Genomic DNA, 26,084 nt, shown 5'->3' with positions numbered 1-26,084 from the left:
TGTCACTTAAAAGAAAGGGAAGAAGAAACATTAGGTTGGTTCTTTTGATTCCATGTCGTTCTCACACGTTATGGACTTATTCGGGAACAGATGGATCCAGCAGGAAGGAAAGGGAAAGAATAGAAGAATAACTAGTATCAAATCTTTTGTTTCTTCATTCAATAGCACAGTTGCAAACAAACTGAAATTCAAAGATTGTCGAGGGAACGGAAAATATCAATACATGCAAGAGAATAAGGATCCATAGAAAACCATCGTATGAAACAGAACAAAAGACAATGGAGATCCAAAACCACGCGATGTTAGTAACGTTACAACAACCATGACATTACGCTTCTGTTGTCTGAAACAGTGTATCAACTTCTCCAATAATGGTTCGAGCTTCTTCAATTTCAGGGCCTTCCTTCTGGTTCAACTCTTCTTCTACTTCAGCCTGAAAGTTATTATCTTGCTCAACAAATTGGGGCTATCGGAGTCATTAATTGAAAGGTTAACCAAGACTGTACATACCAAAATTCCTTTCAGGTCAGCTAATGAGGCCTCCAAGCGTTTCCGGCAATCAGGAATCATCATCCTAGATTCAGCCAGCACATTTTCCTGTAAGGAAACCAAGAAGACAGGAATTTTATTTGGAAGGAATATGCTTCTATCCATTTAACTACTATAACCTATTTAGAACTAATGGGTCCCCGAAAAAAAAAAAACATAGAACAGTCAATCAACTAATTTATGCATTTTAAACCTTCATTCTTCTGTCAAAAGCTTGTAAATCCACAATTTTTACACACAAGCAAGCAAACAAATAAGTTATCAGCCAACAGGAATTTGGTTTGAAAAGTTTACTACTAGAATTACTGAAAAATAAGAAACAAAAATTTAGGAGTTATTTTTCTACTACTGCGGTACAGGCTTGGCAAGTGACATTCCACATTTATTCATGGGTGCAAAGTACATCTTACCCATTTCTGAACATTCTAAGGTTACAATAACAATATAATGTTAAGCAAACAAGTAGAACAAGTTGATTGATGCCGAAAATATTCAAAAGAAAAACGGCAACCTAATTTGAGAAATCTTAACAAAGCTGTATACTTAGCAATCCAGTAATATATATTCACTACAAAGGAATGAAATATACCTAAAAGGCTAGAACACATAAAATCCAAAAACAGTTGATAACTGACTCGCATATGACAAACAGAATATATGACAGGTTGCTGCAATCAAGACAGCTAAAGCAACATAGAGAGAAGTTCAGGAACTTATAAGTTTAGAAAACCCAGAAACCATGTTATTCCTAATTGTACAAGGGTGGTGCTATCCAAACACCCATTTTTACCTCTCACACACCCCTCTCAATTTCCAGCCATTGGATCGAATGAATTGAAGAAGATCAATGGACAAATTAACAAGGGTGTGTGAGAGGCAAAATGGGGTGTGTGAAAAGCACTATCCATTTTACCTCTCACACACCCCTCTCAATTTCCAGCCATCGGATCGAATGAATTGAAGAAGATCAATGGACAAATTAACAAGGGTGTGTGAGAGGTAAAATAGGGTGTGTAAAAAGCACTATCCATTGTACAAATCTTGATTGAACAAATAAAAATCTTGAATTACCACAGAAGAAATTTGTGGGTTTCAACTAATCAAATGTCTGCGACAACAATAGTTTTATGAGGAGAAGAACTGCCAGATTATATTAATTAAAAGAAGATGACAACTTAATGACTCTACATGGTGTCTGATGCATGTCATGACTCATGATTCATGACCAAACCTGTTGCTTCAGGTCATAAGGATCAGCTCCTTTCTCTTTCATGTCTGCTGTTTTTGCAGCTTCTCTCTCAACCTCTTTCTCATAAGAATGAAGCTCCTTAACGATGCGTTTGCAAGTACCAGTCTTGATTTTCAGATTTCTTAGGGTTGCCATGGTAACCTATCAAAAGAATCACTTTCTTGAGCATGTATAAAATATGGGACCATAATAAATATTCACCTCTCCCAGACCCTGCGTAAAGCGGGAGCCTTGTGCACTGGGTACGACATTTTTAATAAATATTCAATTTGAGCTTTCTTTTCATCAACACATGCTATTTCAATGGATTTAAACGAAAGATACGATTCACGTTGTCCTTATTCACGTCAACAACTGGCGGAGCCGCGGAGCCAGGAATTTATCGTAATGGGTGCAAAATTAATAATAACAATAGCAGTATGAAACAGAAAAAAGACTTGGATTAACAATATTTCATTCCTACTAGAGCATATATTACTACACAAACGGGCACCAGTTGCCGCGCTACACTGGAGTTGTACAATGGATAGAACAGATCATGGTATAGTGTTTCAAGAAGAAAACCCCATAAATGGTAAACATCTCAAAGGGGAAAATACAATCTACCCAATGTCTGATTGTTAACTTTAGCACATAAACAAGCATAAAATAAGCAAAATGCAGACTCAAAGGCATACAATTTTGAGTTTTAAAAGGGTAAAGTAAACAGATCCATCAGTGGCCGAAAGATTCGTGATTAAGATAGCATTTGGGGAATTTCTTTCAGGCATTTGGTCGAACACATAAGAGGGTTGGGGGCAAAGTCCAAAACCCTTGAAAGAAATATATGAAAAACGTGCCCAGTGAGGGCAGTGATCTAACATTCAACAATCTAGATGAGAGACAGAGAGAGAGAGAGAAAGAGAGAGAGAGTACCTGTTGTAAATATAGGAGCTTTTGGGTGGGATGCTGCTCTTACAAGTGAGGGAGAGCAGTACAGTGATGGCAGCAAACTAGAGACGAAGATGAAGTGGACAAAACCCGACTCCGTATTCTTTCGCCTCTTCCTCTCTTTCGGGTGTGTTCTGCTGTGTCCAATCCTCTGTGCCAACCCTGTGACTAGTCTAGTTGTTTGACATCTGTCCCTTGACTTAACACCCACATAACAGGGGATAATATCACAAACACCCCGAGGATTTTCTTGTTTTCATTTTCACGAAACTCCATTAGGTTCTAGAAATTACACTAAAGGTCGGTTTGAGATTGCTGTGTTTAAAAACTTCTTCTGCTGTACTTTATAAAAAAATACTTCTATTATAATTTTTTTTCTTAAATTGGTTATGTTGTACTTTAAGAATAATCAGCTGTAAAGTAAATCAGATAAGCGTTTAGTTAACTGTATTTTAAACGTGCTATGAGTTTGAAAAGCAATATAAAATTGTTTGGTAATTTTTTTTTTTTAAAAAGTAATATGATTGTATATAATGACAAAATTGACATAGTAGTAGGAGTGGGGACAACGACAGCAGTGGCGGGTTGGTGGTGGTGATTGCAGTGGTGGTGATTGCAGTGGTGGTGATGATGACGGTGATGGTAGTAGCAGTGGTGGAGATATGGTGGTGGTGCTAGTGGGATGTGATGGTTCAGTTGCAGAGTTAACAATGGTGGTAGGGAGGTTGTAGCACCGCTGGCAACGTTGTGGTGATGGTGGTAGTGTTGGCGGCTATGGCGGCAATGATGGTGGTGACTATGTTAGTAGTGACGGTTGTGATTGTGGTGGCAGTGGTGGCGGTTGCGGTTATGGCGATGGCGGTGGCTGTAATGATGGTGGTGACAATGGTGGTAGAGGCGGTTGTAATTGTAGACACAATGGTGGAGGTTGTGGTTATGGTGGTGGTGGTGGTGATGGTGGTGGTGGCAACCTTAATGGTGGTGGTAGGTAATAACATCACTTTATTCTCTAAGAAATAAAATGTGTGTGGAATGCTAAAAATGTCATTTTCAAAAAATTAATGAAGTTATTACAACAATTGAAAATGTTCATTAAAGGCTCAAGTCAGCCATTTATTAAAGTAGCTTCTAAAAGCTGCTGTTTTGACCACTTATTACTACGATCTAATCATATTCCTCTTCACTTATAAGTAAGAGGTCTTAGGTTTGATTTTAGCTAAAGACGAATTTGAATCATATTATTGCTAGCTTATTGTGAGGCTTAGCCCACTTCCCCACTAGTGTAGATAATATCGTTTGTTCAAAAACAAAAAAAACAAAAAAATTATCCAACTATTTGCCCTATTTTGCAATATGTTCTCAAAACTGGGGAGACGTTACCCCTATTGTATATCAGGGGGCTTACAGCTTTTGATATTTGCTCCTTCAATTGTTCCTCTTTTTTACTAGTTCTATTATATATGTTAGAATTAGAAGAAAATGTAGTACAACAATGGAGGATATGCTGCAATGACTAGAGTGAGAGAGAGGGAATGAATGAGAGCAGAGAATATGACTCTGCAATTCTTCACACACGCACTGTTTGATTGCTTACACTGTGAGAGAGAAACATCTCTCTACACATAACAGTTACACTTCCAATCTTTTGGCAGTATTCAAAATTACATCCAAGTAATCCTAGTCATCCATCTTACACCCTATGAGATGAAGACACATGTACACTCACTTACTTAAGAACTAAGAGACTTAGATAAGAAAGCATACAACCAATTTAGCCAAACATCCTAGCAATATAAGCTAGAAATACAACTACCACATCAGATCACAATTTACACACTAACAGCCCCCTTTAAATTGTGAACTGATTTAACTCCAAGAAGTTCCCTCAGATAACTGAATTGTTCTCTTGCCAATGCCTTTGTAAAGATATCAGCAATTTGCTCTTTTGTAGGACAATGCAACAGCTCAATTACTCCTTGCTGCAATGCTTCCTTTATGAAATGGTATCTCCTGTTGATGTGCTTGGTCTTCTGATGAAAAATAGGGTTTTTAGTGATAGCTATGGCTGAAGTATTATCACAATTCATTGGTGTTGCAACTGTTTGCATTTCACCAAAGTCCTCCAAAACAAATCTCAGCCATGTAGCTTGTGCAGTTGCTTCAGATGCACTAATGTACTCTGCTTCAGCTGTTGATAATGCAACACATTGTTGCTTGACTGAAGACCAAGAGAAAACTCCACTGCCAAAGGTGAATGCATACCCCGATGTACTTTTCATATCATCTTCTGAACCGCTCCAGTCACTGTCACAAAATCCCATTAAGATTGCTCCTTTGCCTTTCTTGTATTCCAAGCCAAAATCAAGAGTCCCTTGAACATATCTTAGTACTCTCTTTGCTGTACCAAGGTGCTTGTTGGTTGGACAGTGCATAAACCGTGATAGCAGACATGCAGCATACATTATATCAGGTCTAGTTGCTGTGAGATACAACAAACTGCCTACAATTTGTCTATATTGAGCTTCATCCGCAGTCCCACTTCCATCCTCTTTTCTCAATTTATCACTTGGAACCAATGGAATACTCACTGACTTACAGTCTTGAAGTCCAAATTTCTTCAGTAGAGAAGAAGCATATTTTCTCTGATGAATGAAAATATACTCCTCAGTTTGCATTACTCCCATACCAAGAAAGTGATGTAAGAGTCCAAGATCTGTCATTTCATATTTGAGCATCATATCAGATTTGAAATCATCCATCAATTCCTGACAACTTCCAGTGTATATTATGTCATCAACATAGATAGACACAATAATCATTTCTGAACTTTTCCTCCACTTGGTATACAGAGTTGCTTCACTAGTGCTTTTCTTAAACCCACAGAGTGTAAGGTATGAGTCTATTTCACCATACCAGGCCCTTGGTGCCTGCTTCAGACCATACAGTGCTTTATGTAACCTGTAGACCTTATCTTCTTCCCCTTGTACAATAAATCCATCCGGCTGATCAACATACACTTCTTCTTCTAGTACCCCATTCAAGAATGCCGATTTTACATCCAATTGAAACAACTTCCATTTGTTCTTTGCTGCCAGGGCAATTAATGTTCTGATTGTATCCAACCTTGCCACAGGTGCAAAGGTTTCATTATAATCAATTCCGGGCTTTTGTGCATAGCCTTTTGCAACAAGCCTAGCCTTGTTCTTTTGAACTGATCCATCTAAATTCAATTTAGTTTTGTACACCCATTTCACACCAATCACAGGTTTATCAAATGGTCTTTTCACTAATTCCCAAGTCTTATTTTTCTCAATCATGCTGATTTCATCTTTCATAGCTTTCTTCCAAGCTTTATCCTGTGCAGCTTCATAATAGGATTCTGGTTCAACAATACACACATGACATCTTTCATAGATTTCACTCAAACTTCTATATCTCAAATGAGTATGATCAATCTGAGATGCAGAAGTTGAGTCACTAGCACTTCCAGATTCAATGAGTGGAGAATCTGTAAGTTGAGTCTGAGAACCTTCAGCAACAGCTTGTTCCATGGAATCCGAATCCTCATCAGCTTCTTTCATCTCTGAAGATTCACTTGCAGCAATTGGAATGTACACTTCTTTGATCTTCTGTCTATCCCAATCCCATGTACCATTCTCATCAAAAATAACATCTCTTGAAATGATTACTTTCTGATTTTCAGGATTAAGCAATCTGTATCCCTTTTCACAAGTGCCATATCCAATAAAAACACCAATGACACTTGTTTCATCCAGCTTCTGTCTCAGGTTTCCAGGAATAAGAGAATAACCTAATGAGCCAAACACTCTCAAGTGTTGAATTCCAGGTTTTCTTCCACTGAATTTCTCAAAAGGTGTCACATTTTCCAATGCTTTTGTAGGACATCTATTTAGCAAGTAGACAGATGTAACTACAGCTTCACCCCAAAGACTATAAGGAAGACCTTTCTCATGAAGCATACACTTTGCCATCTCCACTATAGTTCTATTTTTCCTCTCTGCAACTCCATTCTGTTATGGAAAGTATGCAACAGTAAGCTGCCTCTCCAAACCCAAAGCTTCACAAAACTGTTCAAATTCATTTGAGGTAAATTCTCCTCCTCTATCTGTTCTCAATTTCTTCACTGAAAAACCACTTTGAAGTTCCACCATAGCTTTGAATTTCTTGAATACATGAAAGACATCTGACTTGTGTCTCAAGAGATATATCCAGCACATCCTCGAATAGTCATCAATGAATGTAACAAAGTATCGATTTCCACTCATGGTTGGTGTTTGCATAGGACCACACACATCTGAGTGTATAAGTTCCAATGGCATTCTTGCTCTCCAGATTGACTCCCTTGGAAAGGACACTCTATGATTCTTACCAAATGCACATCCCTGACATACACCTTCACCGTCATGCATTTCAGGTAACCCAAGAACCATATCATGCTCCTGCAATTGTTGCAAACTTCTAAAATTCAGGTGGCCAAACCGTTTATGCCACATTGTACTACTCTGATGCACATTGGTTTTCAGTACCAAATGATCGTTTGACTTGAACACAAGTGGAAAGCATCTGTTTCCTTTTTGTTTCACACTAACAACTAAATTTGCCAGAGTTCTATCATAAAAAATATCCACCTTATAATCACCAAATAACAGAAAATACCCATGTTCAGTCATCTGCCCAACACTGAGAAGGTTTTCTGCAATTCCAGGTACCAACATAACTTCTCTTATGTACCTTTTTCCTTTATCCGTATCAATGACCAAGGTTCCTTTGCCTTTCACATCAACAAGAACCCCTGTGCCAACTTGCACTTTTGCCTTAATACTTCTATCAATTTCCACAAGTAACTCCTCTCTGGAAGTCATGTGATTACTGCACGCACTGTCAATATACCAGGCATCACTCACAGCTTTCACTTCAGTTGATTGCTTGACCATGAAGAGATTTCCAGGTTCTCCCACCTTGTTTGTAAAGTTTCTTTGCTCTCCCACTTTGTTTGCAAAATTTCCTTGCTGAGCATTTTTGTTTTGATTGCAGATCCTAGCAATATGACCAGGTTTTCCACACTTGTGACATTTAATCTTCCCTTTTAGCCAACATTCACCATAGTGAAGTTTATCACAGTATTTGCATGCCCCTCCAGTGTTGTTAGCTTCATTTCTTACACTTGGAGTAAACCTGTTAGTCCACTGCTTCCCTTTGAACTTGAAGTTCTTCGGATATTTTGATCCACCAATATTGGTATGTTGATTACCAAATTTACTATTCTTAGATGAGATATCTAAGCTAGCAAATGCACGTTATGTGCTACTCTCTTCATGTCTGATTAATCTCAGTTCAAACCCTTTCAATATGGCAACCACATCTTGTGCATCAATTACATCAATATCTTTAGTATTTTCTATAACAGAAGCAATGCTATCATATGTTTTGGGTAAACTGATCAATAGCTTTTGCACAATTCTCTGATTACTAAGATCTTCTCCATAGCTTCGCATCTGATTTATCAGATCAAACAACCTAGCTAAATATGCAGCTAGAGATTCACTTTCACTCATACGGGTATATTCAAAATCACGACGCATACCTTGTAATTTCACAGATCGTACCTGTTTGTCCCCTACATACTCTTGCTTCAGAATATCCCAAGCTTCTTTCGCAGTTTCCAAAGTTGCAATGCGTGGAAAAATTTGATCCGATACGGCTCCCTGAATGATTCCAAGAGCCCTTGCATCCTTGACCAGATTTTCACTCCGCAACTTCGTTTCCACCTCAGTGAGGTCTCCTTCCCCTTTCGCTGAAGTGGTAAAACTTTTTTCAACAATATTCCATAACTCGTGAGATCGGAAGATTGTTTTCATTCGAATCTGCCAGAAATCGAAGTTTTCTCCGTTGAACACCGGAGCTCGAAGCTCCCCTCCACCAGATCCAGCCATGTTAGACTCAGATCACACCTCTCTCTACTATTTTCTTTGCAACGATGTGTTGCAAACACTTGCTCACTATCTCTCACAGAATCGACGCCCAGAGATTCAGACCCAACAAGGCTCTGAGGCCATGTTAGAATTAGAAGAAAATGTAGTACAACAATGGAGGATATGCTGCAATGACTAGAGTGAGAGAGAAGGAATGAATGAGAGCAGAGAATATGACTCTGCAATTCTTCACACACGCACTGTTTGATTGCTTACACTGTGAGAGAGAAACATCTCTCTACACATAACAGTTACACTTCCAATCTTTTGGCAGTATTCAAAATTACATCCAAGTAATCCTAGCCATCCATCTTACACCCTATGAGATGAAGACACATGTACACTCACTTACTTAAGAACTAAGAGACTTAGATAAGAAAGCATACAACCAATTTAGCCAAACATCCTAGCAATATAAGCTAGAAATACAACTACCACATCAGATCACAATTTACACACTAACAATATATACATACATTCACTCATACACTCTGCATATTTCTTGCTATCCATGCTTATTAATGATCTATGTGCCATATTTGATTCTTGTATAACTTATTAAGTTGTGGCTGCTGCTTTCTTTCAGATTTTTAATGTTAACATCATCCATCTTTTTTCAGGATGTAGCAAGATTGATGAGCAAGATAAGCTTATTTAGGTCACCTAGTAAGTTAATAAAACTAAAATGAAAATAAAGAAAAATACATACATTCCATTCAAAAATTCATAAGAGCTCTGAAACCCTAATTGGTCAATTAGTAAGTTAATACAACAATGTATTTGAATTCACTCCACTAGTTGCTACAAATAGTTTATAGCTAGCATCGCATGCAATACTAGTTTTCTCCATTATGACTAGAAACTTTGTTAGACAAGAACTTCCTTACAAACTGCAGCTTTTCTCGAACCAGGTTCCGACATTTGCATTTCTCCAGGACATGCCATTTTTCATTGAGTGAGAAAATAGTGAATAAGGAAAGAGCAAAAGCTGAAGCAACCCCACTAACGAGGAATAAACCGCGAAAGGTGCTGAAGTTCAGAGCATTGGGATCATTAGTATTCGAGTCGTCATATGTAAGAGGTCTTTTACTAAGCCAAGTTTGTTCCATTTTTAATAGTTTTCCTTCTTCTCTTAGAATTTCAATTTGCCTTGATATGTCATGGACCAATTGCGAACCTTTTGGGAAGACCTGATACAAAACATGAACACGAATTAATCAGCTTATAATAAATTTCTGCTATCTGGCCTAAAAAAAAGTTTATTGAAAGTTTGTTGTATAGTTTATTAAAATTCTGATTTCACGTTAATTATCGAGTAGAAATACATCTTCAAGCTAAAAAATATCATGCTTCTTCGCTAATTTTAGTGCATATTAAATTAATGCATGTCAATTAGGGAGCGAGGTTACTAACAAAGCCGAAACCATTGGTTGTAGACTCGGTCTTAATCATTGAGTAGCCAGCGGAATACTTTGCAAGGAAGGCCTTGATGTATGGAATCTCGTCAACGATAGCAGAAACACCACCATGCTTACTTCCTCTTGATAAAGCATCAGCATATTCTTCAATTGAACCATATAATGTAATGCTTTTGAACCTCGAGGGGTTCTCTATAACTTGAGGGGTGAATGATTGGTAACCTAAATAGTTCCCCGAGTTTAACTGTATTTGTTTGACAGTCATCATTGATGCTAATGTTGCAGTGTAACTGGAAGTCAGTATAAGCACAACAAACACCCATATGATCACTACAAACTTTGCCAAGTTGCTTAGTATCTTCTCCCCTGTATGAATTAACAATAAAGATCTTAATATATATATATATATATATATATATATATATATATATATTTATTTATGAGTTCAGCATTTCTTCATTAGCTGAAGTAAAAGTTGTATAATATTAACCGGATAAGTGATGAGATTATAGAGCACTTACTATGAGCAAACACAAGGGTTGAGAAGGAGAACCAAAATATTGTTCCAATTTGCTGCAATGGCGTGCCTTGGAATTCTTGGTTGACTGGACGCTCGATTACCCACACAACCAAACCGGTTAAGATGAAAAAACAGGCACTTGTTATCCAAAGGTCTCCTGAAAGAGGTTTCAAAAAAATCCACATGTCTTTCTTTTCGTTTTTTATTAGTGTTCCCACGCCTAAGTCAGTGTATGGTATTGTAAAATCAACATACTGAGATCTGTTCGATATGATTGTCGTATCTCCCACAACAGCATCGTAATTCTGGTGTACCAGTCCACACAGCCCCCAACCACAAAGACAAAATAATTTAATTAGAAATTTCATAAGTAATCAAAAGTAACTCACAATGAAAGATCAAATAGTTCTCGACTAAAAACTGAAAAGAAATACCAAATAATTAATAATTTAAACATAGATCTTTTCGGTTACCAACCACACATTTTTTGAAGAAAGTGTTTTGAATAATGTTATTTGTATCACGTTTACACATCACTTTGCAAGTGGAATCCAAATAGCAACACTCATATTAAAATTGAATAGATTTTTTAGATTATGTTTTTTACAGTTAATTTCCAAGTAACCATATATACCTGAAGATAAACCTGGTAGACAAGATCATTGTATGTCCCGGCCATATATCCACCGGCATTTTGAAATGAAATAAACTCATAATGTACTTTATACGGCAATCCTCTAACTGCAGCTTCAAATACGTCTATACAGAACCCTGAGAAGTATGTTCTATTGGTTTGAAAATCATGGTCCACACGCACAAATTCCTTGAACCCACTATTTGGTGGAACACCAACTCTTAGTTTTATTTCAGTACTCAATTGCAGCTTGGAACCCTTCACGAAGGTTGATGACCCTCCAGGCCATATGATTGTCTTCAGATCGTTAGCAGAAAGTAAATTTCTTCTGTTATTAATTTGGTGGAATGTCTTGTAACAAGGCCAAAATCCAACCCTTCTCTCCCCTTTTCCTATCACATTTACAACCTCAAATGCACTTGAAATTAGCTTCCCATTTGGATATTGAATTTCTCCACCTAAACCTGTAAACCTAGTATGCAATATCTCCCGAAGAAGAATAAGGCCCTGTTTGGTAATATTATTCGAATCCATTAGGTTCAATAGTCTTGTAGAATATTTTGTCCTTGTCCTCTCTACTGCTTCTGCTAGAGCCCAAGTTGCATCATATGCCCAAATTTCATCTGGACTTAACTCACCTACTTCCATATTTTGATCTTCCGTGTATAACTTCCTCCTCAACCTTGAAGTAAGTTTGTGGAGGCGGGTTGATGCTGGAATATAAGACTTAAAACCCAACAGCCCTTCCATTGACTCAACCACAGATGAGTCCGTGGAGGAATGCAAGAAACTAAGGCTAGTTGATGTCATAATCCAAGCATACCCTTCACTCATCATTCCTAACTCTTTCACAGTTAGGAGAAAGCGAGGAACGAGCAAGTGTGACATATGCACCACAAATACCGTAGTCCTCAACTTCATGATGTTGCGGAGCTCCTCGCTGATCTGTTCATTTGTCGAGGAGGCAGAAATGCAACTTTTATATGCAACATTAACATTTGCCTCTTGTAAGGAATGGATCAAAGAGGGAATGATATCCCTCCCATAATTTAAGTTCTCATATAAAAGGATAACATCCCTCCATCTGAAAGCTTCAATGAGGGCACTTATTCCCGCAGCTTGAAAAGTTTCATCCTGTGTGATCTCGACGAAGAAGGGATATTTTCTAGGTGGAGAATGACTCGGTTCAGAAAGAGACATTATAGGGACTTTAACTTCTTCTGCTAATTCTGCCAGTAGGTTTGCTTCGATTCTTGTTTGTGCACCAATTATTGCTTCCACTTTGATGTTATCCAAAAGATTAAGAGCTGCAATTGTTGAGGATTGTGCGTAGAGTAAAAAAAAAAGTATTTAATGATAAATAATTGTACCTACTACGTACTAATTCAACTACCTGGCAAGATAACCTGTTAAGATAGCTGTTAGTTAGACTAATTAACTGGAGTTGACCTTGTAATCATTGGTTTCATGTAATTACTGTAACTGGTTGTATTAGGTTATTTGTTCTATACGCAAATCAAGAATTTTTTTTCTGTACACCTGTACACCGCCTGTGGTGGTACTAAAGTTCTAAATTTAGATTGGTAATTTCCTAGACAATTAGACAAGAGTTGACTTGTAATGTTCGTTTATTAGCCTAATGGGTTTTTAGAAATAGGAAGTAAAGACTATTGATCTCTTGTACTGCAGGTTGGAAAGGTTTGGACTTGTGTTGGTCATAAAAATTAAATAGCCTACATGGCTAGGAGGCCATGGCTCGGATGCCGAAGTACTAAGAGCTAATTATTTCCTTTGGTGCCTTGAATATACTAATGCGAGCGTGCCAATTCCCTGCCCAGCTCGACGGGGCAAATAATCTTGATTGGTGATGCGGTGAAATGTGTTGTTGAATTATGAATCAAGCGACTTCGACCAAGGAATGAATACTCTCGGCCTTGTATTCTAGAACCTAAAGATGATGCAAATCGCTATGAAGTTCTGAATCTTCTGCATCAGGTTCGGCAGCCTCAACCATATTTGATAAATATAGGTCTGTCGAATTAGTATCAAACCATACGGACAAAGATACTTGAAAAAGATGAGTGTCTTAATCGTAAAAGTGGTTTGGCCGTCAATGAGTCGTACTCTAAATGTAACCTAGGAGTAACCAATTATAGGCCATTTCACTTCGTCAAGAAGGATGGTGAAGTCACTCTTTCGATGAAAGAATTAAAGACTCTTCACTACCTGAGACTTGAGATAATAGTCAGTCGTAGACTTGGGAGAATCCCCGTCTATCTAGTTAGTCGAGACTCCTCAGACTTCAGTCCTGTCTATTCAGTCGGTGGTCTTCACTGATTGCTTTAGGAAAATCCCATCTATCTATTCGGTCATTGTCCGTCGACTGCCAACCCAAACTCGTTTACCCATTCAAAATCTAAGCTAGCGGTTAGTGAAACAGTTAGTTTTCACAAAAGGGTGTGAAATGGTTTTGCGTACTCCGTCACCATCAAGTCTAACCTTCTTCGACTCGAACTAGAATTCTGAACCTAGTCTTAGTATGTGGTCAATTCATACTTAATCCAGAAATCCATCTTGACCCTCAAACAAATAATTCAAATCTTATTAGAAACCATTCATGATCCTCAAACAGTCTTACTTCGTCTAGGACTCGACCACTTTATCAATACTACACTACCATGCCGAAATTCAAAGCCTCCTTTCTCGGCCACATCTCCTCCAAACATATACATGGCCCAACCTTTAGTGTTGTTATATCCCGTACGCCCAAACTATGTATGTCGCCTTTATATGTGAAATCTCATCCCCTGATTTTCACTATTTAAATTTTTGTATTTTGGATTTACACGAATTTATTTTTCTTTCAATAAATTTTAGAATTTTTGTTACTTATAAAGTTTAATTTCTCGTAATTAGCCGTAAAAGAAATTCGTACACCCTTTGGGATCATTCGTGGACTTTGCTGATAGAGCTTTATCAACGCACATGTAGGCTAAAATCGTTTGTGGAACGGAGTTTTAACAAAGGAGAAATAAACGAGCAAAAGGAAGGGCAAAATAGTAAATCAGACACTATAAATAGCAACTCAAAACCAGCCTTACTATTTTGGGGAAAGATAACCCGCAAGTTGACTAGTTGCCCCTTCCCGACGACCATTCCATTTTCCTGCAAAATTTCAGAGGTCGATTCTAATGTTTTCTGGGCAAATCGTATTGACCTCCACTTGGGTTAACTCCCCTCATCCCAAGGATCATTTTTCACCCAATATTTTCTTCGTTTAGTGACCGCTCTCGACAGATCAAGGCTCAACTTTTTGACGGGGATCTACCTCCTTCGTTCACCTCGACGCCAACCACAACCACTAAGACTCACTGCAACCTCATTACAAACCAAGCTTTGGTTTGGACATTCGAGCTCTGATGAGACCACGTTGAGGGTGCATCCATTCTCGGATCCGACATCTTCTTGGCTAATTTTTGTTAGTTTATAGATTTGATGCTGTTTTGGGAGCTTTCTTGTATAAAAGAAAACAAGGAGTTGCAGAGAGTATTCACAAAGATGAGTGAACAAGAAGTTTCATTTCTCTTCTTTCTGGCAATCGAATGGACATTACCGAAAGCACTCACATTACAGAGCATTAGCACATTTCTCTCTCATATCAGAGAAAATACATCACAACCATTCATTTCATCTATCCTATGAGATAGCTACAGTTGTCACTCTATATCATTAATTCTCACTTAATCTAGAGCATCCATTTGGAATGTAATCCAAAGGCTATAATTAAAACAGGTAAACTGAAATGTTTTATTTCAGCTAAAAACACTTAAACACTAACACTCCCTTCTAAGTGTTTAGCTGAAATCACTCCTAAAGCCTTCCTCAAATACTCAAATCTATCTCTTGCCAATGCTTTTGTAAAGATATCTGCAACTTGTTCTTCAGTTTTGCAGTAAATCAGATCAACTTCACCATTTTGCAGTGCATCTCGGATGAAATGAAATCTTCTGTTTATGTGTCTTGTCTTATGATGAGCCACTGGATTCTTAGAGATTGCAATAGCTGAAGTGTTATCGCATAGAATTTGAGTAGGTTCCACTTGTTCCTCTCCAAAATCTGATAAGACAAACCTTAACCAGATGGCTTGTGCAGTTGCCTCTGCAGCACTAACATACTCTGCCTCTGCAGTGGACAAAGCTACACTGCTTTGTTTGATTGAGGCCCAAGAAAATGCTCCAGAACCAAAACTAAAAGCATATCCGGAGGTGCTCTTCATGTCATCTTCACTTCCTGCCCAATCACTATCACAATATCCAATAAGCACAGCATCCTTGCCTTTTTCATATGCAATTCCATAGTCCAGTGTGCCTTGAATATATCTTAGCACTCTCTTTGCAGTTCCCATATGTTTCCTGGTTGGATTATGCATGAACCGAGCAAGTAGACTTGCAGCAAACATGATATCAGGTCTTGTAGCTGTTAAATATAACAAACTACCAACTATCTGCCTGTAAAGACTTTCATCAGCTATTTCACTTCCATCTTCTTTGCTTAATCTTTCATTTGTTGCAAGTGGAGTTGCAACAGGTTTGCATTCTTTCAATCCGAATTTCTCCAACAGAGTCCTTGCATATTTCTTTTGATGCAGAAAAATACAACTCTCAGTTTGAATGACTCCAAGCCCCAAGAAATGATGCAATAGTCCCAAATCAGACATTTCATACTTTCCCATCATTTCTGTTTTAAACTCATTCATCAATGCAGCTGAACTTCCTGTGTATATGATGTCATCTACATACAGAGAAACAATAAGTATTCCTGCCTCAGTTGCTTTGATGTAGAGAGTTGCTTCACTTGGACTTCTGTGAAAACCAGAGTTGCAGAAATGAGAATCAATTTCTTTGTACCAGGCCCTTGGTGCCTGTTTCAACCCATACAAAGCTTTCTTGAGCTTGTAAACCTTGTCTTCCTTGCCTCTAATCACAAAGCCAAGTGGTTGGTCTACATATACTTCCTCATTTAGAACTCCATTCAGAAATGCAGACTTCACATCAAGTTGGAAAAGCTTCCATCCTTTATGTGCAGCAAGCCCAATTAAAGTTCTAATAGTGTCAAGCCTTGCCACAGGAGCAAATGTCTCATTGAAATCGATTCCAGGCTTTTGAGAGTATCCCTTAGCCACTAACCTTGCCTTATTCTTCTGTATAGACCCATCTAGGTTCAATTTTGTTTTATAGATCCACTTGACACCCACAACCGGCTTATCAAATGGTCTATCAACAAGTTCCCAGGTGCAATTCTTCTCTATCATGCCTATTTCTGCTTCCATTGCCTTCTGCCATGATTCATCTTTTACTGCTTCCTCAAAGTTCTCAGGCTCAATAATGCACAGATTGCATTTTGCATATATTTCTGTCAAACTTTTGAACTTCAAAGGAGTATGATCATAGTCTTGAGGACCTGTGTTACTCTGCATTTGCACCAGTCTTGAATCATTTTCAATTGACTCATTTGCTTCAGATGAAGATGCTAAGAATTCATCATTTTCATCACTCTTATCACTTGAATTTCCTTCCACATTATGTTCACACAATTTCTTTCCAGGTATGGATACACTGATGATTTTCTCAGATTGTGACTCCCAATCCCAGCAAGCATTTTCATTGACTATTACATCTCTTGACACAATTATTTTCTTTGAGATAGGATCATAGAGTCTATACCCTTTCTCACATGTGCCATATCCCAAAAATATGCATTTAGTACTTGTTTCATCCAATTTCTGTCTAACCTGTCTTGGAATGTATGCATAACACACAGAACCAAAAATCTTTAAGTGTTTAATCCCTGGTTTTCTTCCACTATATGCCTCGAAAGGAGTCTTCTTATCAAGAGACTTGGTAGGACATCTGTTCAAAATATACACTGATGTATTAACAGCTTCTGCCCAGAATTCAAATGGGACACCCTTTTCAATCATCATACACTTTGACATCTCAACTATGGTTCTATTCTTCCTCTCAGCTACTCCATTCTGCTGAGGTGTGTATCCCACTGTAAACTGTCTTTCCATGCCCATTTCTTCACAAAATTCCCTGAATTCAACAGATACATATTCTCCTCCTCTGTCACTTCTCAACTTCTTCAATTTATATCCACTTTGCAATTCAACTGTGAGCTTGAATTTCTTGAATACACTAAACACCTCTGACTTGTTCCTTAAGAAGTAAACCCAACACATCCGAGTGCAGTCATCTATGAAGGTGAGAAAATACTTATTTCCAGCCTTTGTAGAAATCTGCATGGGTCCACAAATGTCAGAGTGAATGAGTTCAAGAGGTTGTGTGGCCCTCCATGATGCTTCCTTTGGAAATGCATCTCTGCAATGCTTCCCAAAAGCACACCCTTCACATATCTCATTTGTCATTTCAAGATCCGGCAAACCCAACACCATATCATGCTCTTTGAGTTGTTTCAAACTGCTCAAATTCAAATGTCCTAACCTCCTATGCCAGATTTTAGAAGACTGAAACACACTAGTCTTTAGAGCAACCTGCATCTCAGGTATAAGTCTCAAAGGAAAACTTCTATTTCCCTTCATTGGTATTCTAGCTATCAGATTAGACATTGAACTATCATCATATATCTCTGCAGTTGTACCTCTAAACACAAGAAAGTAACCGTGTTCCATCATTTGCCCTACACTGAGCAAATTTTCTTTTAACCCTGGAATTAACATCACTTCTTTGATATATCTCCTTCCCATTTTGGTATCAACTACTAAACTTCCTTTCCCTGTGACTTCAATGAGCTGTCCTGTACCCATCTCTACCTTAGCAGTCATATTTCTATCAATGTCAATCAGTAACTCCTCCCTTCCAGTCATATGGTTACTACAACCACTGTCTACATACCATATATCTTCATTTTTCTTCACATTAACATTATTGCAGACATAGAACATGGTAGGAGTATCATTGACTTGATTAACAAAATTCACATGTTGATTAGTCTTCTCCTTCTTGACTCGGCAATCTCTTGCAATATGCCCCAACTTATGACAACTATGACACCTTGGTTTATCTTTGAACCAACATTCACCAAAATGCAATTTATCACAATGAATACAGGGATTCTTAGCTCCTTCAGAAGTACCTGCAACTTTTCCAGTTTGATTTGCAGGTCTATGATCTCCTTTCTTCCATTTAGACTTCCAATTCTTCTGTGGTTTGAACCCTTGATTCCCATTGTATTTATTCTGTTTTGAAGCAATACTGAGACTAACAAATGCTTTCTCAGTATGAGATTCATCATGCCGATCAATTCTTTGCTCATAACCTTTGAGAATAGCTACCACATCTTGAACATCAACAATATCTAGATCCTTAGTATTTTCAATCACAGAAGCAATACTATCATAGGACCTAGGTAAACTTATTAGCAACTTTTGAACGATTCTCTGATTACTTATCTCCTCACCATAGCTTCTCATTTGACTAATCAAATCAAATAACCTAACTAGATATGCAGAGAAAGCTTCATTTTCACCCATTCTAGTATATTCAAAATCCCGGCGTAAGCCTTGGAGTTTCACAGCCCGTACCTGTTTATCTCCCACAAATTCTTGTTTCAGCACATTCCAAGCAGCATTTGCAGTCTCTTGGATTGCGATTCTCGGAAAGATCTGATCCGAAACCGCGCCTTGAATGATTCCAAGTGCCTTCGCATCTCTGACTATATTCTCCTTCAATAACTTGCTTTCAGCTACAGTAAGTTCTTCATCCTTCTTCGTCGAAGTTTCGACACCATTTTCGACGATATCCCATAGTTCGTGCGATCGGAATATTGTCTTCATCCGAATCTGCCAGAAATCAAAGTTTTCACCATTGAAAACCGGTGCACGAAGATCAGCTCCACTCGATCCAGCCATGTGAGACGAGATCTAAGATCACTACACTTTCTTCTCCGCGTTTTCTTCAGTGAGAACTCAACGGTCAGTTCGAGCTCTTCACTGTGAGCTTCACAGATTCACGCCCAGTTGCAGAGGATGCAACCTGGCTCTGAGGCCATGTTAGTTTATAGATTTGATGCTGTTTTGGGAGCTTTCTTGTATAAAAGAAAACAAGGAGTTGCAGAGAGTATTCACAAAGATGAGTGAACAAGAAGTTTCATTTCTCTTCTTTCTGGCAATCGAATGGACATTACCGAAAGCACTCAGATTACAGAGCATTAGCACATTTCTCTCTCATATCAGAGAAAATACATCACAACCATTCATTTCATCTATCCTATGAGATAGCTACAGTTGTCACTCTATATCATTAATTCTCACTTAATCTAGAGCATCCATTTGGAATGTAATCCAAAGGCTATAATTAAAACACGTAAACTGAAATGTTTTATTTCAGCTAAAAACACTTAAACACTAACAATTTTGACTCATTTCGGCCAGACTCGCACTCCAACGAAGGTAGGAAAATTGTTGTACTCTTCAAGAGCTTTATTTTAACATATTTGAGTCAACTTTGGTATTGGCTATATTCCAGCGAGTCGTTGCCACAGGCCACCGCGTTCAGCAGTGCGGCGACGGCGATGCATGAGTCCGATAAACCACTTTTTTCTAGTTAGCTAATTTTGATGCCCTAAATTTTTTTTTTTCACATCCGTTTGGCGAAATTCGATCTTGTAAACCTAGTTTCGCAATTGACCGCCACTCAACTTTTGTAGGTGGCGAAGATCAGACGGTTGGATCATTATGGAATTGAAGTATGTTATTGTAGATGTATTGTGTTGACCTTAGGAACTTGTGGATCAAAAATCCAATATGTGGATATTTTGGGTTGGATTCCGTAGGGTTGTTGACTTTATTGTTGACCACATTCACCTAGAGTTGACTTTTGGTCAAAATGTCTTAGTTCTTAAATATTGAAATTATCATTATCATAGACCCGATAGATCCTAGTTGGCTTACTTTGATTAGTATGCCATCCTGAGGGATATACATCTCGGTTTGCATGTAGGTGAAACCTTATCAGGTTCATGTTTATTGTGCTTCTATATGTGAGTGACTTTAATATATGCGGTATGGTTATTACCTGAAAATTCTCATGCTATTATACTTAGTGGATATGAATGGATTATAAAAAGTGTTTTCTGCTAAATTGTTTCTTTTAAATTTAGTCATCAATTTATTTTATGAAATGTGTTTAGGTATGCATATTTGATATGTTTGTTAAACGAGAGGGCGGGTAGGTTATTGTTAACTCATTGCTATGGGGAGTTGTGACACCGAACTCGTATCGTATCTAGTTCTCTTGATTTGTTTTATACTAGGATCCTAGAATTTTTGTTCGGTTTCGTTAAGTAGTCTGAAACCGTGTGGTCTATATGGGTTCTGTTAATTGGTCTGGAACCCTATCTTTGTAGGATTTTGTTGTGTAATCTAGAATCCATTTCCTTATCATTTCCGTTGAGTGGTCTGAAACCCTATCTTCATTGGATTCCATTGAGTGGTCTTGGAATCTCTTTCCTATCATTTCCGTTGAATGGTCGAAATTTCTTTCCTTATAGATTTCGTTGAGTAGTCCGAAATCCCTTTCTCTATTCGATTGTGTTGAGTTTTCTAAGATCCTATCTTCATTGGATTCCGTTGAGTGATTCAGAATCCTTCTCCATATTTGTTTTGTTGAGCGCATGGTTGCAGCGCCCGGTGGGTGGGCCCAAATACCCAATTTTTCCATTAATTGCCACTCGAATTTTGGAGCTAGCAAAGATTTGACCATGGGATCATTATGGAATTGAGGTATGCTATTGTGAAGTATTGTGGTACCTTAGGAACTTGTGGATCGAAATCAAATTTATGGATCTTCTTGAGGGGATTACGTAAGGTTGTTAACCCTACCATTGATCACATTGAACGAGGGTTGACTTTTAGTTAAAGTGTCCTGAATCGTTCTTAAATACCAAAACTAGATTACTAAAGACCCGATAAAGCCTACTGGACCTACTTTGATTAGCAAGCCATCATGGGGATGTGAACCTCAGTTTGCATGTAAGTGACGGCTTACCAGAATTCACGAGGTTATTGGGCTTCTACGTGTATGCCAGTGACTTTAGTATATGTGGTATGGTTATTACCCTGAAAATTTTCATGCTAGCATTCTTATTGGATATGGCGTGGATTTATAAAATGTGTTTTCTGCTAGATTGTTGCTTTGGAATTTAGTCATCGATTTATTTTATGAAATGTGTTTTGCTATGCATATTTGAAATGTTTGTGAAACGAAATGGCTAGTAGAGGATCATCAACCCATTATTATGGGAAGTCATGACACCAAACTCGAATCATGTCAGGTTCCCTTAAGTTGTTTTAAAACAGGTTCCTATGATTCTGTTTGTTTCCGTTGAGTGGTTCATAAACTGTGCTCTGTCTGGGTTCCATTGAGTTGGTCCAGAATTGTATCTTTGTTGGATTTCCTTAAGTGTTCCAGAATCCCTTTCCTTATCGGTTTCGCTGAGTGGTCATGAACCATGCCTTCGTTATATTTCATGGAGAGGTCCTAAATCTCTTTATCTATCGATTCTGTTATGTCGTATGGAACCATATATTCCTTGGATTCCATTGAGTGGTCAGGAATCCTATCTTCGTTGGATTCTATTAAGTGGTATGGAATCCTTATCCTTATTGATTTCGTTGAGTGGTTTGGAACCTTGTCTTCGTTGAATTCTGTTAAGTGGTCCTGAATCGCTTTTATCTATCAATTCCATTGAGTGGTCTGGAACCTTATCTTGTTTGATTATGTTGAGTGGTCATGAATCCATTTCTCTATCGATTTCGTTGAATGGTCTGGAACCCTATCTCCATACGACTTTCATTGAGTTGGTCTGAAACTCTGCTATGTTTGGATTTTGTTTAGTTGGTATGAAATCTCACTTTCTATTGGTTATGTTAAGTTGGTCTAAAACCCTATAACTCAGTGGCGAAGCCACGTGAGGGCGAGGAGTGGCGGCCGCCACTCCCCTCACCGAAAAACACAGCCCTAGCGCTGGTTTAGCCCCTCCCCTCCCGCCGGAAAACCCAGCCCCTCCACAGCTCCGCTCCCTGTCTCTCTTCCTTCGAACTGGTTCTGCTGCACAGCAGCAGAGAAGAACCTTTCTGTTTTGTTTTAATCTGAGCAGAAATTCAAATCACTGAGATTTTCAATTTTCGAGTGATACAAAAATTTAATCGAGATTTTCCCAAAAAAGTGACGAAAAATCCTAATTTTCTGTTTTGGTTGGCATTTTCAAAGATTTTCCGGGAAAAGTATGTATTTATATGGCACTGTCAGAGTGCGTAAGCTGGACTGTGGTGTGACTGCTTTGATAGGTAAGCAGAAGGGCTTTGGTGATGGACGGTGGTGACGTGGAGCTGGTGGATAGGACGGGTGACTGGGAAATGCCGGTTTAGGGAGTGCGGATCCTACGTGGAAAGTTGTTATTGGATGGTGCGAGTCATTAGGTTGTGTCCTCGTGTGCCACCATCGATTTGGAAATTGGTAGACAAGTAGGGTGGTAAGATACCACTCTTGTCCTTGACATAAATGCATACATGGAGTAAGCTTAGGGCATGGTAGAGTAATTATCGACTATAACGCAAAGCACCAAATCATCACTTTTATGTCTTTATTCGAATTTTTTCAAAAGAACCTATCCTTTTTTAGGGATCCTGAAAATTCCGTGATCGTGATCATTCATCGCATATCGTGCGATCAATTTTAGCTAGTTACTATTTATATTTAATTTTAAATTTTAAATGATTTTTTACTGCATGATATACGATGAACGATCACGGTCACGAAATCCTCAGAATCCTCGAAAAATGATCCGACGAGGAACATTTTCCATTTTTAAATGACAAGTTTCACATCAATTTATTTATTCACCTATTAGTTTAAATGACAAAGTGAATTTTTGCTTCGAACTGGCTCCCCCCCCCCCCCCCAAACCTAGTAGCCAACGAACGGAACGGAACGGAGCCATCTCACAGGCTCACTCCAGCCGAGCCGCCATTTACTCGCACACTCACTCTCACAGGCTCATGAATTTCTGCGACATTTTCATGACCTGAAACCTCGTCGGCAACAATTGTAATTTGTTTGTATTGATTAATTATGGAAGACATTACTATATAAAAAGATTTAGTTGTTGCCATTTTTCTTTAACCTTGCATTCTTTTAAGTTCGCCCCTCCCCCCGAGAAATCCTGGCTTCGCCACTGCTATAACTCATTGTGAGGTATGTGAAGATGGAATGATGTATTGGTGCATCACTTACATCAGTTGTCTAGAACCTTAAATTTTTATGCCAGGAATGTCATGAGAAACGAAGGAGTTTATCAAAAAGTGAACTACAAAGGCTTAATCCCATCTTAGGGTATGTAGGCAATGCACAGAGGTTAGATGCAGCAATGAAATAAAAGAAAATTTACTACGATATGAACCATTGGGTTGGTTTTGGTCGTGTCTCGGAAGCGAGGCATGAGTTGGATAGGTAATTTAAGATGTCACATGTCGATCTTGAACATATCTCGGGATCGGGCGAGTAACAACTTTTAGTGGTATTAGAGCTTAGGTATTAGGTTCTCGTATCTTTACATTAGAGAGAGGAAGACCTTTGGGTATGTGTAAGTGTTATGAAAATTTCGAGGATGAAACCTTTATATGAGAGGAAGGATGTGAAATCCCGTCCCATATTTCACTATTAATTTTTTCGTATTTTGCATTTACGTGAATGTATTTTATTTTCGTTAAATTTTAAAATTTTAGTTAGTTACAAAGTTTTATTTTTCGTAATTAGCCATTAAAAATCTGTAGATCTTTTCGGGTCATTCGTGGACTTTCCAAATAGGCTCATTTCCACAAATGCATAGACGAATATTGTTCACAAAACGGAATTTTAACGAAAAAGATATAAGCGAGTAAAGGATAAGGCAAAATAGTACATTAGACGTTTTAAAGATGGGAACTTTAATGAAAAGCACCCGGTACTGTTCATTTTAACGAAAAACCACATTTTAACACTAAAAAGTCAATCCTGGTACTATTCACTTTACCCTTTATTTTGTCCTTATCATTAAAACTCAAAGTTTTCAAGCCCTTTTCATTAGTTTTCCTTTTAAAGATAGCAGCCCGCCAGAACCAGACTTACTACTTTGGGGGAAGCCAACCCACGTGCAGTCTAGAGATCACCTTCGAGAGATTTTTTAGTGTAACCGGGTACATGGGGTGGTACACCAAGTGTCACTAAAGAAATGGTGGAATATGTGTGCTAAAAAGTTAATAACTTAAAAAATAAAATTTCCCACAATTCCTATTAAAACACGTGGTGTACTATTTATGTTTTCGTCACAACTAAAAATTTCTCCTTGTAGACGGATCAACTTTGAAGAGTGTTAGGCTATTTAATTGGAGTTGACTGTCGTTGTAAACATTTCTTTTGGATATTCTTTCTCTTGCATAAAAATTGGACCTCCCCAAAATATAGTCTTCTACATATTTTGTCCTAAATCTCCAATTACAATCCCAAGTATGATCCCTTTGTTGACTAAGGAGAACAAATATTCTACTGGTTTTTTCTTTTTTGGGTCAGAACTTTTTTTGTTCGTAGCGAAGAGATCAAGGGGATTAGAGAAACAACATATATGAGATTTCATGATAGCTTCTTATAGTTACTATTTTTTCATAGAGCGATGAAGTTAGTGCGTTAAATAGTAAATTGTTAGGAAAGAAAAAAATTGGTGGGGATCAAACTTGCACCAAGTTACATAATTACCAAGTACAACTGCATACCACTATCTATAAAGCTAATTATTTAATGGTACGTAGCTGCCATAAAAACTTAAAAAGAAAAGATATGTGTAACTCACCAGCTGATAGAGCATGTAGAGGTTTTCCTTTGGAATCCTTGGTTCGTAGAAGCAGCCTTGTGGTGTAGTTTTTATGCAGCTGGTAAAAATCAGACAGGGCCGTAGAAATGCAACTGAGAATAATCTGCCCTTCCCTTGACCCCATGTCAAGAATCACACCCACATGAACATCTTCAACAACAATATTTTGGGCAAACAATAGACCTAGAAGGCTAAACAAGGTCACTACGGACAGAAAGATGATGGCTATTTGCTTCTTTGATTGAAACTCCATGTGCATGACTAACTCAAATTACTCAATTAATCAATACTTCTCTTGTATGGTTTAGCACCGCAGCATCGTTTCGCTTATATAGGGTTAAAGTCAATAAATAATTTCAAATTTCGGTATGTGTGTGTGTGACAATTGAATATAAGAAGGAAAATGTTCAATGAATATAAGAAGGAAAATGTTCACGTAGAGCCTTTTTTTTTAGTACCCGAAACCCAATTTTTTTTTTTTCTCCAGATTTCATAATTGGATTGAGGTTTTGAATAAGACGACCTTTTCATTTAAAATAAAAATCATAAGAAAAATTATGACTTAAGACATCTTCCTTGTTACTTCCCTTTAATATTAAATGAGTATAAGAAGGAAAACTACTACTGTCGACTTCTTCCTTGTTACTTCTCTTTAATTAATTATGGAGTAGCTAAAAAAATGAATCTGGGAGTAGCTAGCTGGGTTGGGGTGGTGCGGCGTTGGAAGCAAGATTCCTAAATAATTTCAGTTGTTAGGAAATTCAAGGAAGCAGCATGGACAGATTGACCAAGAGCCAGAACATGACAAGTGAAAGGGTCAAATGTGAATACTAATTCTTTCTAACGTACTTGAACAGGATCTGTT

At 38.0% G+C, this 26,084-nt stretch overlaps 2 protein-coding genes and 2 long non-coding RNA genes across 4 annotated transcripts; 2 read left to right on the top strand and 2 right to left on the bottom strand.

Annotated features, from left to right (window-relative positions):
- Positions 1-132: 132 nt before the first annotated feature.
- Positions 133-3,018, bottom strand: LOC114825990 (tubulin-folding cofactor A-like). The gene is made up of 4 exons (XM_029105461.2): positions 2,714-3,018; positions 1,781-1,939; positions 511-597; positions 133-433 (listed from the first exon to the last, which is right to left on the bottom strand). The coding sequence occupies exons 2-4, from the start codon at positions 1,931-1,933 to the stop codon at positions 329-331; spliced, it is 345 nt and encodes a 114-aa protein (XP_028961294.1). The 5' UTR covers positions 1,934-1,939; positions 2,714-3,018; the 3' UTR covers positions 133-328.
- A 5,676-nt stretch (positions 3,019-8,694) lies between these two features.
- On the top strand, positions 8,695-10,296 carry LOC139197344 (uncharacterized). Its single transcript, XR_011582671.1, has 3 exons — positions 8,695-9,387; positions 9,633-9,802; positions 10,158-10,296. It is a non-coding gene; the product is annotated as an uncharacterized lncRNA (long non-coding RNA).
- On the bottom strand, positions 9,414-25,662 carry LOC139197343 (glutamate receptor 1.2-like). The gene is made up of 5 exons (XM_070824576.1): positions 25,199-25,662; positions 11,294-12,600; positions 10,661-10,964; positions 10,135-10,505; positions 9,414-9,911 (listed from the first exon to the last, which is right to left on the bottom strand). The coding sequence occupies exons 1-5, from the start codon at positions 25,476-25,478 to the stop codon at positions 9,558-9,560; spliced, it is 2,616 nt and encodes an 871-aa protein (XP_070680677.1). The 5' UTR covers positions 25,479-25,662; the 3' UTR covers positions 9,414-9,557.
- LOC114825988 (uncharacterized) lies at positions 14,395-20,395 on the top strand. Its single transcript, XR_011582670.1, has 2 exons — positions 14,395-14,775; positions 19,989-20,395. It is a non-coding gene; the product is annotated as an uncharacterized lncRNA (long non-coding RNA).
- Positions 25,663-26,084: the final 422 nt, after the last annotated feature.

Source organism: Malus domestica, chromosome 07, assembly GCF_042453785.1.
Source record: "Malus domestica chromosome 07, GDT2T_hap1".
Lineage (NCBI taxonomy): Eukaryota > Viridiplantae > Streptophyta > Magnoliopsida > Rosales > Rosaceae > Malus > Malus domestica.
Note: the sequence above shows the minus strand (reverse complement) of the source record. Positions and strands in the feature narration are given on the sequence as shown.